The sequence below is a fragment of the Brassica oleracea genome, chromosome C4 (assembly GCF_000695525.1).
Source record: "Brassica oleracea var. oleracea cultivar TO1000 chromosome C4, BOL, whole genome shotgun sequence".
Lineage (NCBI taxonomy): Eukaryota > Viridiplantae > Streptophyta > Magnoliopsida > Brassicales > Brassicaceae > Brassica > Brassica oleracea.
The window spans coordinates 52,599,910-52,614,932 of NC_027751.1; the positions used below are offsets into that span (position 1 = coordinate 52,599,910).

Here is a 15,023-nt window from a genome sequence, read left to right on the forward strand (position 1 = left end):
AAATAAAGAAATTTTTTGGGAAAAACGATTTGACCAAAAACGACAGAAAATTGATGAAAGATGTATACTCTTTATGGAAATACGGACAGCAATGGAACTTTGATATAGTATGTTTTTTCTTTGGTCAAAAGGAACTTTGATATGTTTATCACTAAAATTTAGCTGGCAAAAAATAAATTTTATCAAAGAAATGGAATTGATGATATGACTACATTATAACAAGTATGGAATTACTCAAAGATATAACAACTGATGCTATTATTAAGAGTTCGATTTTTAAAATTGCTAGTTTACTGTATATAATTCTGAACATAATTCTAATTTTCTCAGAATATTCTCAAAATGTGTTTTCTAAATAATATTGTCTGAGTGCCCTCTTTCGGAGATTGTGATATCACTTTTATCTTTAAGCTTTTATTTGAGTACTCGTTGTTTAAACTTTTTCATTTGCTTTTCCAACGTATTATTTTATGTTTTTGTTTGTTTGGCTCTTTATAACTTTATTGGTATCCTCTATTGATGAAGTTGAACTCTTATAGTTTTATTGGTATCCTCTATTGATGAAAGTGGTTTGATAAAAAAAAGTGTTTTCGAAATAATTAATTATTCTTTGTGAATTTTTTTTTAAAGACATAATAACATAATGTGTTTTTCTCTTGTTGTCAAAATAGATGGTCTACCGCCCCTAAAATCTCAGACCCCAAAAACATTTACCAAATGGCTACGCCCCCACAAAATCTCAGGGCGGGCCATGCTTGTTCTGTTGGGGATGTTTCTATCAGCTGCCTCTTGTTTACTTAAACGTTAAAGAATGTCCAGTTTGCGATATATAGAGGAGTGACTGACACCGTGGTGATTCCTATATACGGTAATGGAGATGATTGTAACAGTAGTAGTAAAGGTGTTCTTCTACCTCCAAGGCCTAATGCTAAAAGAGTTGAAAGCTTTCGTCAAAAGATTATAAACCGGGGAATACCTTTAATCCCGTGGCCTGAAAAAATGGAGCATACTAGGATAGGACTTCAAGCTTTAGCTCAAGGGGATGAGTTCGGTCTTGTAGTCCATACCTCGGAGGTGCCACCCTTTGATGATGTTGATAGTTTTTTTGACACAACTAGTTTGAGAAGAAACCGTCGTAGGTCTTTTCAAGTGGCTGAGGTTGGTCCTTCTCCTGGAGCACGAGCTTCTCTTCAGAGAAGCCAAACTGTTAATCCTACTGAAGTGGTTACATCTGCGTCATCCACTAGGAGAAGAAGAGAAGATGTAAATAGTGGACCTCGAACCATGTCTAGAAGGAGGAGGCTAAGGTAGACGAAAGACATTGCTGGAATCTTGAAATACCGCTGAATCTCCATCATTACAAAAGCTTATGTGACCATATCTTTGTTTCCTCCGTGGAATTGTCTGAATATGGCTGAGAATGTATGTACATTCTTGTGTAGCCTAAAGAATAGAGAAGGAATCAAAACACCGTCGTTTTCATTTACTGGTTTCTGTGTGTAAATCTTTACCCAGCTCAGAATCTTAGTAGTAAGGCGTAATACTTACATCGTCTTTATCCGCAGGCCAAAAAAGATCGATCCAACTTGATACATAAAAACCTATTTGCGAGATATTAATCTCTTTTTTTACTTATAACGTTTCGGCCTTTAGATCTTATTGAGGCCGCTTCAGTTTGTTGGCCCAGCATGCTATGGCTATGTTTTTTTTTTGAAAAAGATGCTATGGCTATGTTATTTTTTCAGAACTTGACATATTTAGAAACAAATCTATGGCTATCTTATAACGTTTCGGCCTTTAGATCTTATTGAGGCCGCTTCAGTTTGTTGGCCCAGCATGCTATGGCTATGTTTTTTTTTTGAAAAAGATGCTATGGCTATGTTATTTTTTCAGAACTTGACATATTTAGAAACAAATCATCAAAATTGATAAATCGATGGATAATAAAACAATAATTTTGAAGAATCAGTTATCTTTCTTTACCATAGTCTTTTCTGTTTTTGTACTACTAATCTTTCTGTTTGTGTACTACTAATCTTTCTGTTTTATATGTCTTTTATAAGAATTTGTATTTTTTTCTAATATCATTTTTTGTTCTAGAGAAAAAAATAAAAAATGTTTAGATTCAATCATTTATTTTCATGTCATTAATTTAAATAACTTCTTTAAGAAGTCGCGAAAAACTATAAATTACACAACTAAAAAGACCCCCTAAACCAAAACATGGACTTGTTTCATCACATGGAAATCAGAGAAAGTCTTAATTAATTGATCAAATACTATATCGGATTAGATTTTATAGTAGTCGTTTTTTGACCGACAGACTATTCCCAACGCGTTCCAGACCACACCAACCTGGATTAATAATACTCTGTAGTCTGTAATAGGCCTAGGCATGGGACGGATCGGATATCCGGGCAATTTTAAGGTATCCGGATCCGGATCCTTATCCGGCGGATCCATAATTTTACTATCCTTATCCAGATCTGGGGTTTTCGGATATCCGGGTGTCGGATATCCTCCTAAAAATTGTAATATCCGGCGGATATCCAGATCCGGATTTGGATCCTTAAAATAAATAAAAAATAATATTAATATATATATATATAAAATATTAACAATAATTTAAAAAATATATATATAACATCTTTAATTATTTCTATGTACAATATTACAAAATTTATATATATTATTATAAAAAATGAAAATATATTAAATAAAATTAATTTTTATATATAGATATTACTATTTTTGAAATATTTATTAATAAAACTTACGGATCCGGATATCCGGACTTAAAAATTAAGATATCCGGATCCGGATCCGGCTTTGACGGATCCAACATTTTACTATCCGGATCCGAATTCGACCCCTCCGGATATCCAGATTTTCGGATCGGATCCGGATCGAATCCGGATCTCGGATAAAAGTCTCAGGCCTAGTCTGTACCAGTGCCGGCTTTGGGGTACTGCTAGGGGTGCAAATGCACCAGGTCCCACTTTTTAATTAAAATTTCTTTGCAGTTTTAGGGTCCTAATAAATTTTAACATTCTGTTAAATCAAAGGTCCAATTTTAAAAATCATCTATTAAGATAAGAAATTTTTTTATATGGCACAGGGCCCACCTGTTTTTCAAGCCGGGCCTGGTCTGTACATAAAGTATATATAATGTCCTTTTTTTTCCTTTTTTTGTGAAACTAAGTATATAATGTCTTTATCTAACAAGATTTGAAATAAATAGCCGTTACAAGCTTCTTGTTTTAGCACAAAAAAAAAACGAAAATAGACGTCCCATCAGTTCTTACACGTCTTCACGTTCCCTTTAGAAATTAGCACTTCCCGCGATTGTCTGAAAAACGTGCAAGATGGTGCATTGTTTTTTATATACTCCATCTGTTTGAAATATACATTTTAGTGTTTTCACCTATATTGGAAAAATATATTAAATCACTATAATAAATATAATATACTCCATCAAGTCAAGTAAATTAATTTTGTTGAAGATCACAACTTTTTTATAGAAAATATAAAAAATCTATTTTTACGAAGCAATTTTTTTAAAAACATCTAATTTAATAAAACGGATAGAGTATAATTTTATAAAATGACTCAGATATAGATAAAATTTTAGATAATCAATGCCGTTTAAATGAAAAAGAATGCAAATAAATATTTTATCCATTTCATATTAAGTGTCATTGTAAAAAATTTGTTATCAAGTGTTATTTTAGATTTTCAAGACAAAATTTATTAGCTTAATCTTCGGTTTTATCTTTCTATTGGTTAAAATAGGATTATGTGTATATGTAATGATGTTTTATTTACAAAATATACAAAACTAAATATTCTATTAATTTGTGTGTACCAATCTAAAACGAGTATTAAAATGAAACAATATTTTTTCAAAATGAAACGGATGGAGTAAGGTTTTTTCAACTAATGTTTTGCTAATATTTTATCTCTCTCTCAATTCGCTTCCGTATATAAAAATGCCCACTCATTCATCTCCTCAAAGGAAATTAACAATCAAAAGAAAAGTAAGAATGAGAGGAAAATATTTTTCTTTACTAATAGTGTTCATTGTCTTGGCCTTCAATGGAGTTCTTGCCCAGAACAATTCTTCAACGCCTAAATTAAGAAGAAGTGATTTTCCAGAAGATTTCATTTTTGGGTCTGCAACATCTGCTTACCAGGTATTTATTTTTTGGTTTCTTCTAATTACCATGATTTATTTCTTGAATTAAAGGTTTATGGGTGTGTTTAACACTTCTCAGGTTGAAGGAGGTGCTCATGAAGATGGTAGAGGACCAAGTATCTGGGATACCTTCTCTGAAAAATACCCAGGTTTTGTTTTGATCTAAATCTCACTTAGAATCTAAAGAATAGTTTAGATTCTTTTCTTTTTTTTAACATCAATAGTTTAGATTCAAGATATATTAAAAGATTGAATACTCTGAGATGGAATACCAAAATGTTAATTATTCTTGAAAAACAAAAAAAAATTCAACTACTCTGCTTTTGATTCTTCAATGGGAGTATAGTATAGTTGATAAACTCAAATAATGTTTTTATTTATTCTAATTCTCCAGAGAAGATAAACGATGGTAGCAATGGGTCTGTTGCAGATAACTCTTACCATCTTTACAAGGTAATTATCTTTCTGTAATTATATATGTAAAATTAAATTGTTTGTTCTGATTTTTCATTGGCCTCAAAACCAGCCACGATCTTTAATTATATCATATCCTAAAACACTGGATTACAGGAAGATGTGGCTTTATTGCATCAAATTGGCTTCAATGCTTACAGATTCTCAATCTCGTGGTCGAGAATATTGCCTCGTAAGTTCTTCTTCTTCTCTTTGAAGGGGTTCACGTGGGATTTGATTAATTTTAAGTGTCAATAATGTTAACGTGTTGTTTCTTTCTTAGGTGGGAATCTAAAAGGAGGAATAAACCAAGCTGGTATTGACTATTACAACAACTTGATCAATGAGCTTTTGTCCAAAGGTAAAAAGACAACATACAGTTCGACAAATAAGCTAAAGTAACGCTCTGGGTTTCAAATTATTTTAAGTTGAGATTTTATAGTAAACAATGTTTTTCAAACTTAGACTTATTTATAGTAAACAATGTTAGTAAACAATCTTTTTCAAACTTAGACTTATGTATATGTGAAATTCTATTACTTAGAAGAAAATCCAAGTATTATAATTTTTTTTTTTATTATTATTTTTTTATTTTATTTATTTTATTTTTTTTTATTATAATTATTATACATATATACTTGGATTTTCTTCTAATAGCTTCTTATGCTGATGCATTTTTCTCTTAAAATTAAATCTTCAAAGTTAAAAAAAAAATCATTTAATGCGTGCCACCCTTTCAATTTTGGCTGCCTTCAAAACAAGTTGTGTGGTTTTGTTTCACGTTTTCACGTGTGGATTTGGAAACTTGCATGTCTTTTTGGTAAAGTGTTAAATGAAACATTACATGTTGCCCACTGAATAAGTCATAAGTCATAACACTTCGAGTGGAATCTTTTGACTTTTAAAAACAATCTTGGTGAGATAGCGACTAATAACACATCTTCCACCCTTCAAATATAAGATATGCTATTTAGTTATAAACGCAATACAAGCAGTAACTAATGTAAATATTATCTCACTGTCTGTAGGAATTAAGCCTTTTGCCACCATGTTCCATTGGGACACACCACAAGGTCTTGAAGATGCTTACGGTGGATTCCGTGGCTCAGAGATTGTGTAAGTAATCCAAATTTTTATAGCATTTGTAATAACTTAATAAGGAAAAAAAAGTTTCAAGTCAAACTGGCCATTACAATTAAATATACTAACAGCAAATGATTTTATTGGATTTTTGTTTTGTTTTGGCGGATGAAACAGAAACGATTTCCGAGATTATGCGGATATTTGCTTTAAGAATTTTGGAGATAGAGTGAAGCACTGGATGACACTGAACGAGCCATTGACAGTGGTGCAACAAGGCTATGTCGCAGGTGTAATGGCTCCAGGAAGATGCTCCAAATTCACAAACCCTAACTGCACCGCCGGAGATGGAGCCACCGAGCCTTATATCGTCGGTCACAACCTTATCCTTGCTCACGGAGCCGCCGTCGAGGTCTACCGGAAAAAATACAAGGCGAGTAAAAAAACAAGATTCTACTCTGTTTCTTGCTAGCCAAGTTACTGAAATTGATCATGTTTATAGGAATCTTAGGCAAAAAATAAACCTTACTATGAATCAACGAATCCTTTTACGTTTATTCATCTGCGGATCATAACAAACCTACTCTTGAATGATGTTCAACAGGCATCTCAAAAGGGTCAAGTTGGTATCGCTTTGAACGCGGGTTGGAACTTGCCCTATACAGAATCGGCGGAAGATAGGTTAGCTGCGGCACGGGCCATGGCCTTCACATTTGACTACTTCATGGAGCCACTCGTGACCGGTAAATACCCTATCGACATGGTGAACAACGTAAAAGGCGGTCGGTTGCCTACTTTCACTGCACAACAATCTAAGATGCTTAAGGGCTCATATGATTTCATTGGCATCAATTATTACTCTTCCACTTACGCAAAGGATGTCCCCTGCTCCACCGAACAGGTTACAATGTTCTCTGATCCTTGTGCCAGTGTCACAGGTTCGTTTTTGCTTCATCCAACATCTTTTTTACCATTTTAAAACAAAATTAATCGAATATTTATCCGTGAAAAAAAATGTTATTAGGTGAAAGAGAAGGTGTTCCCATTGGTCCAAAGGTACTCTGTCTAAATTAATCTCCTAAAATCGTGCACTTTTTAGGTTAAAACTACACGGTCTGTCGTTCAAAAAAAAAAACTACACGGTCTAAGAGAATAACCCATTTAATATGTGTTTTTTTTTATTTTTATAGGCTGCATCAGATTGGCTTTTGATATATCCAAAGGGTATTCGTGATCTTGTCCTCTATGCAAAATACAAGTTCAAAGACCCGGTCATGTACATAACCGAAAACGGTAATTCACAAGGCCATGAGCTTTCTTTTGATTGATATATATATATATGAATATTCGACAATGAGTTCTAGTTTCTGGATGATATATTTATTGTAGGGAGAGATGAATTTAGTACGGACAAAATATTCCTCAAAGACGGCGATAGAATCGATTACTACGCTCGACATCTCGAGATGGTTCAAGACGCAATCTCGTAAGTATTTTTATGCTATGTTAACAAACATATACATTTATGTAACGGTGTTGGCAAATGCTATTGTTAAATGATATTATAGGGTAGGAGCCAACGTCAAGGGATTTTTTGCGTGGTCTTTGTTGGACAACTTCGAGTGGGCAATGGGATACACCGTCCGGTTCGGGTTGGTTTATGTGGATTTCAAAGATGGATGTAAGAGATACCCCAAGAAATCGGCTAAGTGGTTTAAAGAGTTGTTGAATCCAAAGAAAAGCAATTGATGGAAACTATAATATTCCGTTTTATTAATATCGATGTTACTTTGAGAGAGTTATTACCATTTTTCTCAGTTGGAAATAATGAGCAATGTTTTTTTTTTTTGGGCGAAGCAATGGGTTTATATGTTTAGTTATTTATACAATGAACCCGATTGTCTTTTGAATAAAATAACTTGATTGATTTTACTCTACAGCATAATTTTTCATGTCTTTTTTGATAATTAATTTCATGGTTCTCAGCGATGATAATTTGTGGTATTATGAGTTGGATTATTTGAAAATTTTGATTGCACATGCATGTGCAAAGTTGAAAGTAATACAAGCTTGATTTGAGATTTTGGAGATTATAACTATTTTTTTAGAATTTTTTAAAAGCAAAATCTCCAAAAAAAAATTGGGGGTCAAGCACAATGTTTCACATGATTGTGGCCAGATCTGGCGTGGTAATACTATACTACGTTAAACCATCTCCAATCCACCTCTATTCCTATCTCTATATTATTTTTTAAATAGAAAAATTCTATTATAGAAGTGAAAATGCTCCAATGTATGTCTTTACAATAGAGTTCCTCTATTTATAGGGGAACATATAGAGATATGCTACTTTCACCTCTAAATATAGAGACAAAAAATAACTGTACTCTATATTTTCTTCTAAAATAGAAAAACTCTATTATAGAAGTAAAAATGTTTCAATGTATGTTTTTACAATAGAGTTCCTCTAAATATAGAGATATGATATTTTTACTTCTAACATTTTCATTTCTATAATAGAGATCTCTGTTTAGAGGAAATTATAGAAGTGTACATTAGAAATGCTCTTACAATTATTGGACCCCGTGTGGGATAATTCTTTTTTTTTGAAATATTGTAAATTGCATTAATAAGGGCTTCGTTTTGTTAGGTTCCAGATGAGAGATATGTTTCTTAGGGAATTTTCAACTCCACTACAAATTTTATTCTAAAATAGAATAGAAGATACAGTGATGAACAAAAAATAAAATATTATTCAATTTATAGAGTAATGCTTTTATTTTTTTTTTGTTAATTACTTTATTTCTCATTCTATTTTAGAGTAGTATATAGAATGAGATTAAAGATGCTTTTAGGTAAGCTTTGACCAAGGCCTATTACAAACTCTAGAAATAAATGAAAACCTACAAACAGCAAAAGAGAGCTCCGATGTGGGAATATCCTATCATCTTATATATTAAAATAGAAGTCATTACTTATTTCATGTGTGATTTTTCTATATTTGGACCATTATTAAAAAGTTACACTATTATGCTGATTAATAAATATACATAGAGATGAATTCATAACTAATATATTCCATATATGTAATCTATATTCCTTAAATCTAGCGTCAAAACAAACTAAATCAATACTATTTCAAAAAGTTTAGAATGTTTATATAAATAACAAGCAAATTCGAATACGTGGTCCACCCATCATCGTATTTATCTTAGTGAGTCTACATTCCATATTGTTTTTCAAAAGCACCTAAAAACAATATTGGTCTTTACTTCTTATAAAGCAGAACATATGAGCAGTTAAAAGAAAAAAAATTGTTAAGATAAAGGAAAATAAAAGAAAAAGTTCAAGTTTTGGTTAATTATGAAATGAATACATAAAAATTAAGGTTATACCCGCGTAATCTAATTTATATATTAAAACAGAAGTTACAACTTTGATTCATGTGTGAATTTTTTTTAAAAAATGGACCTATACCTAAAAAGTCCATCTTACATTTAATCTCTAACCTTATCATTTAAATTTTGGGTCTACCAGAAATTTTTATTAGGCTATCAATAATTGGATTTAAAGAATAGAAGATCCATTGGATTTATAGATAGTATAAATCAAATAGATATAATTTAATGTTGTAATACTATACATTCATATGTTAATATTTAAATATTTGTCGATGTTAACTTTTAAAATTATAAAGATTTTTTTTAAATAAAAAAAATCATATTATCTAATAATGATTAATATTTACTACCTTAAACCAATGAAAACATAAACTATATAGTTTATTTTAAAAATTAAACAAAAACTAAATGTTTAATTATTTACTTGATAATATAAATTTATGAAGCGAAAAGTTTAATTTTTAAAAAACTTTCTAAATTTGTAAAATGTTACAATATCTTTGAATATGACAATAAAACAATATTATACTAATCTTTATATCTATAGTTACGATTTTAATAATGAAATAATAATCCGAAAATATATATATAGAAGAAGATTCAAATACATGTGAAAGTTTGAAACAATCTATTCAATGAAAAAATATACCGTAAACTTATTATGTTTTAAAAATTGATAGACACATATACTATAATATATACCAATTTAGAATTAAAAACAAAATAAATGAAAACAAAAATCTGCGCGGTTACGCGGATCGAGATCTAGTACACGTTCAAATAGAATATCCGATTACTGAATATAAACAAAGGTATGGGTTCGATCTCACTCACCATAAACATTTTAAATGTCAAAATATTACTTTCTAGATGTACTCGGAAATTAGTTAGAGTCTCCATCCATTATCTATCCCACTATACTTATTACTATGTAACACTTAATCTAACCATTGCAGAAATATCATATTAGTAGGTGTGAATAAACATTATATATAAATTATTTTTACGTATTATATATTTTTTTACATATTATAAAATAATAAACATATATTAAATATTAAAAATTCAGTAACTTTAGACCAAAAAAAATTCAGTAACTATTACGTATATTATCAAATTGATGTGAACACTTAAATAAATTTTATTAATCCAAACAAACACTTTTTATTTCATATAGTCTATAATTAAATTTAAATGATATTAACATAGATATATAGTATATTTTTAATATTATATTTATTAAAAATATTTTTTACTCATATTGTTTTTTGATCATTTATATCATTTTATAACAAAAACTTTAAATCACCGATAACAAAAATTTCATTGTGTGATGTTTAATAGTTGTTATAATTTATAATTTAAAAAAAGAGTTTAGTGCAATTAAAATTAAACTATTAAGTTGTCAATATTTTTTCAAAGCTATTATAAAAAAAATTCAAATAAAATTTCAAAATTAAATTATTTATGTATTTTATATGGTATATAGCTAATTTAAACGATATTAATATATGCATATATATATATATATATATATATTTAATCTTAATATTTATTAAATGAGTCTTTCATACTTATATGATTTTGTAGTCATTTGTATCTTGTCATAACAAAAATTTTAAGCCATGGTTCACAAAAATTTTAATGCGAGACTTTTAATAGTTTTAGTAATTTATATCGTTTTTAAAAATTTTAAATATAACATATACGGAAAAATCTAAATTTATATTTATAGTTAATTTGGTTATTTAATTTATTTTAATAAGTTAAAAGTGAAAAAAAAATGATAGAAGATACACTAATTTTTATCAAATATTTATTATTCAAAATCATTAATTGTCATTTATACTTTAGTCACATTAGACAATTCCGTAATTTTTATTTATGAAAAGAATGATGAACAATAATAATTAATTTATGGTTAGTTTAATAAAAGGCTTACTATATATATATATATATAGATGAACCAATCTATTTCTCTAGAGATTCTAAGAATTATTGTGGTGGTGACACATGACTACCTCAAATATTGTAATGTTTTTCTTTAAATATATAGGGATACACATTCAAAATATTTTTGTATCTAGCTAATGAATACAAACCAAAGAAACAATAGTTCAACTCGTTAATTTTATTACTTTTTATATATACTCGGAAATTAGTTAGAGTTATATAATTTCCACGAAACAATAGTTCAACTCGTTAATTTTATTTTTCTTGGTGTAAATGTTAACTCGTTAATTTTATTGATGTAAGTAGAAGTCAATAATCTTAATTTTGAGTTATTACTGAAGAAAATGGTTTTACGTTCCCGCATATATCACTATCACTGAAAGCTGTGTTTGGACATATGAACAAAAAAGGTCAGAGAACGCATGGCTTTGGTAGTTGATCACATGAATAACATGACATAAGATTAACTTTATATTATTTGAAATATTAGCAAAAATCATGGTCAGAGTTTTTTTTTTTTTTTTTTTTTTTTTTTTTTTTTTTTTTTATAAAAATACTAATTTTGAATTTGTGAAGGTGATGACAAATGAGGAGGCGATGGAGATAGCTAAAAGGGTGAAAGATCCACAGAAGGCGGCCAAGGAGCTAACAGCTGAAGCGAGAAGCAGGTCATGATGGAAAGTTCTGGAACCATAAGTGAAGATATCTGTCCCCTAGGTTTGGTCGAACTGAACTGATCCTCTTGGTGTTCCCTACATTCTGATCCATACCATACAATTTGGCTTTTAGAATGATTTGAATCTCTCTTATAATAAGCTGAGGGTGTCTTGCCACTGAAGTATGCAATCTTTTGTTCCTCTCATTCCATATAGCATAGAAAACGGCTTGCGTAACCAATTTGCAAATTGTTCTTATTTTTCCAGGCGGGGTAGAGTGATGAACCCACCTGATGACCTCACTGAAAGTATATGGCTGATTAAAACTTGTTTGAGTAAAGAAAGAATCCCATACTGACCTAGAATAAGAACAAGAGAAATATATGTGGTCTCTTGATTCATCAGCTAAACCGCAGAGCAGACATGTGGAGGGAACACTCATTCCCCAATTTAGAAGTCTATCTCGTGTTGGTAGCCTACCTCGGACCGAGACCCAAGCATGGAAAGCGTGCTTTGGAATTCCAGATTTGAACCAAATTGAGCTATACCACGGCACCGTTGCTGGTGTAGGATGCAACGCCTTCCACGTTCTAGAAGCTGAGAATTGGCTAGGTACAGTATCAGCAGAAGTTCTCCATAAAAAGTAATCGTCTGAACCATGTATAAGTGTAGGAGGTTGAGCAGGCAGGCACGCACGCAGCAACTGAATGACTCTGTGACGGCCTCTCGTCACGGTCCACTCCCCTTCGAAAATAGCCTGAGACACCACACTTGACAAAGCTATACCTGAAACTTGCGGACCGTTTGCTCCGGTTATCTCGATCAAGGGACCCAACCCGGTCCAGTTGTCGTGCCAAAACAACGCCGTTTCTCCCGACTGTATGAAACATGATAGAAAAGGGCGAGCAAGAGGTCTCAGGTCCATCAACCTTCTCCAAATCCAAGAACCCAAAGCAGAAAAATCAGCATCCCAAAACAAGCGATCAGAGATAATATTGTGCTTTACCCAAGCCACCCATAGGGATCCTGTTGCTGCACTATACACACATATATAGATGCAAATTATTTACGTAGGATAAATAAATATACCCATATGTGACAATATATATATATTTTTTTTTTTGCAGAGACTTATATATGTTTCACGTGATTGGGATAGCTGTATATATAGATAGTTAGTAAAGTGTAGGGTATTCACCATATAATGATTTTAGATTTAGGTAGCCGTGAGTTTTTAGCATTGAAAGCGAATATACTATTCGATTTGATTCTAAAACTGATTTTGTTGTTATAAAGTTAACGACATTACAAGAATTTAAATTAAGTAATTAAAAAATAGATATTTCACGTGATATGTAAGATAAGAACGAATTTAGGCATTTAATGGTTAAATATTTGACGTGATGATCAATATTATACTTAAAAAAGAATATTCTGATAGTTGATTGATATCTTAATTGTTATGGAGAATGATTAAATATAGGTATAATTTTAACAATAAAAATATTGTTGAGATGATGTCGTTTGATTTTGAATTAAATAATTCAAACGATAATATTATTATTTTATATGTAGCGCCAGCTACTTTAGGAAGCAACGCAATGACCATGGTCAGAGTTTATTGCTAATGGGGGTGAAACTTTCCCAATTTTGACAATGCTTAACTTTATATGAACTACATATGTTTTAAAAGTAGTGTACAGATTCACTTATGCTCGCTACTTCAAACTTATGAATGAAGACATGATTGAGACAACATCCATACAGCTTCTCACTAGCCCAAACTAGTGGCATCCAAATGCAAATATTATAAAGTACGATTAAATACATATAATTGATATCCATGTTAAAAGTAGAAAAAGCTTCCCATACCTTGCATGTATGGAATTTCATGTTTTAAAATTAAGTTATTTCAAAATTCAAATTTCAAGAGCATTCATTAAATACTCAAAATAGCATATAAATAAACATTAGAATTTAATAAAAGACAAACAAGAAAAAATAGACCACTTTTAATAAAAGTCAATAGGAATTAATGAACCTTTAATAAAAGTAATTAACAATATTTTCGTCACTGTCTCTCTGGCGCTATATATACATATATATATATATATATATCAGATTATAACGTTAAAATTTAAATTGTTAACAGTATCAAGGTAACTTAACCAAATGCGATTTTTTAAAATTACATTATTGGCTTCATCAATATAACTAAACTAGATTTTGACCCACGCGTCCGTGCGGATGTTTGTTGTCCGTAATCCAAATTTTTTGGTTTGTAGTAAAATTATTGATGTTTTTTCATAGGTTAGTTAGTTCTTACATTGGTGCATGGTGTACATTTTGTTTTGTGTTTTATTTTAGATTATAATGTTGTCTTGTGTTTTTTTGTATATTTTTTTGTATTGAAATTGGTAAGAAAAACATTATAGTGTAAAATATTAGAGGGTTTAGTGTAGATTTTGGCTGTTTAAAAAATTTATAGAAAATTGTTTTTGATTACTAACTCAATATTTAAAATTAATATTTTTTTTAGTTCAAAAAAATTCAGGAAAACATTATTGACAGCAACAATATAAATTGGTAAAATAACCAAACCCACATTTTTTAGATTAGATAGCTCTAGCAATTATAATATTTAACCCAAATTAGAGTGGACTTTAAACAGTAAGCAAAGCCCATTTACATTTTTTTCCGGGGAAAAAACAGAAACATGTAACCCTTCTACATCTTTTTGACCCGCACACTTGTGATCTTTAAACAGCAATCGAAGCCCATTGTGTTGAGCCGTTTTATAATTTATATGAATAAAAATTTGTATTGTGTGTTCTTTTGCAAGAGGCTTGGATTTTGTTTTCCTTCAAAAAAAAATGATATTATTAGTTTAGTTTGTTAAAGCAGTAACCTGTTAAATTTTAACAAACATATAGAAAAAAATTATTTACACATTGATATGCTAAAACCATCTCAAAGCTGTGTTATTCCTCCAAGAATGTAAACACTTAACTTGAACTCGCCATTTATTTTTGAATGGTCTGAGTTTTGTGACAGGATGAAAAGTAGTCATAGACATTTTTGGAGTATTTGCAGAGACTTATATATGTTTCACGTGATTGGGATAGCTGTATATATAGATAGTTAGTAAAGTGTAGGGTATTCACCATATAATGATTTTAGATTTAGGTAGCCGTGATTTTTTAGCATTGAAAGCGAATATACTATTCGATTTGATTCTAAAACTGATTTTGTTGTTATAAAGTTAACGACATTACATGAATTTAA

The 15,023-nt window shown here is 30.4% G+C and overlaps 2 protein-coding genes and 1 pseudogene across 2 annotated transcripts; 2 read left to right on the plus strand and 1 right to left on the minus strand.

The window, feature by feature from the left end:
* Window positions 1-53: 53 nt before the first annotated feature.
* LOC106339227 lies at window positions 54-1,311 on the plus strand (annotated as a pseudogene).
* Window positions 1,312-3,933: 2,622 nt separating this feature from the next.
* LOC106336864 (beta-glucosidase 15) lies at window positions 3,934-7,530 on the plus strand. The gene is made up of 12 exons (XM_013775826.1): window positions 3,934-4,193; window positions 4,275-4,344; window positions 4,590-4,648; window positions 4,766-4,841; window positions 4,932-5,009; window positions 5,677-5,764; window positions 5,906-6,161; window positions 6,333-6,666; window positions 6,753-6,784; window positions 6,919-7,021; window positions 7,118-7,214; window positions 7,297-7,530. Exons 1-12 carry the CDS (start codon window positions 3,990-3,992, stop codon window positions 7,475-7,477), a joined length of 1,578 nt encoding a protein of 525 aa, XP_013631280.1. The 5' UTR covers window positions 3,934-3,989; the 3' UTR covers window positions 7,478-7,530.
* A 4,159-nt stretch (window positions 7,531-11,689) lies between these two features.
* On the minus strand, window positions 11,690-12,663 carry LOC106339228. Its single transcript, XM_013778016.1, has 2 exons — window positions 12,219-12,663; window positions 11,690-11,841 (listed from the first exon to the last, which is right to left on the minus strand). The coding sequence occupies exons 1-2, from the start codon at window positions 12,661-12,663 to the stop codon at window positions 11,690-11,692; spliced, it is 597 nt and encodes a 198-aa protein (XP_013633470.1).
* Between the last annotated feature and the right edge of the window lie 2,360 nt (window positions 12,664-15,023).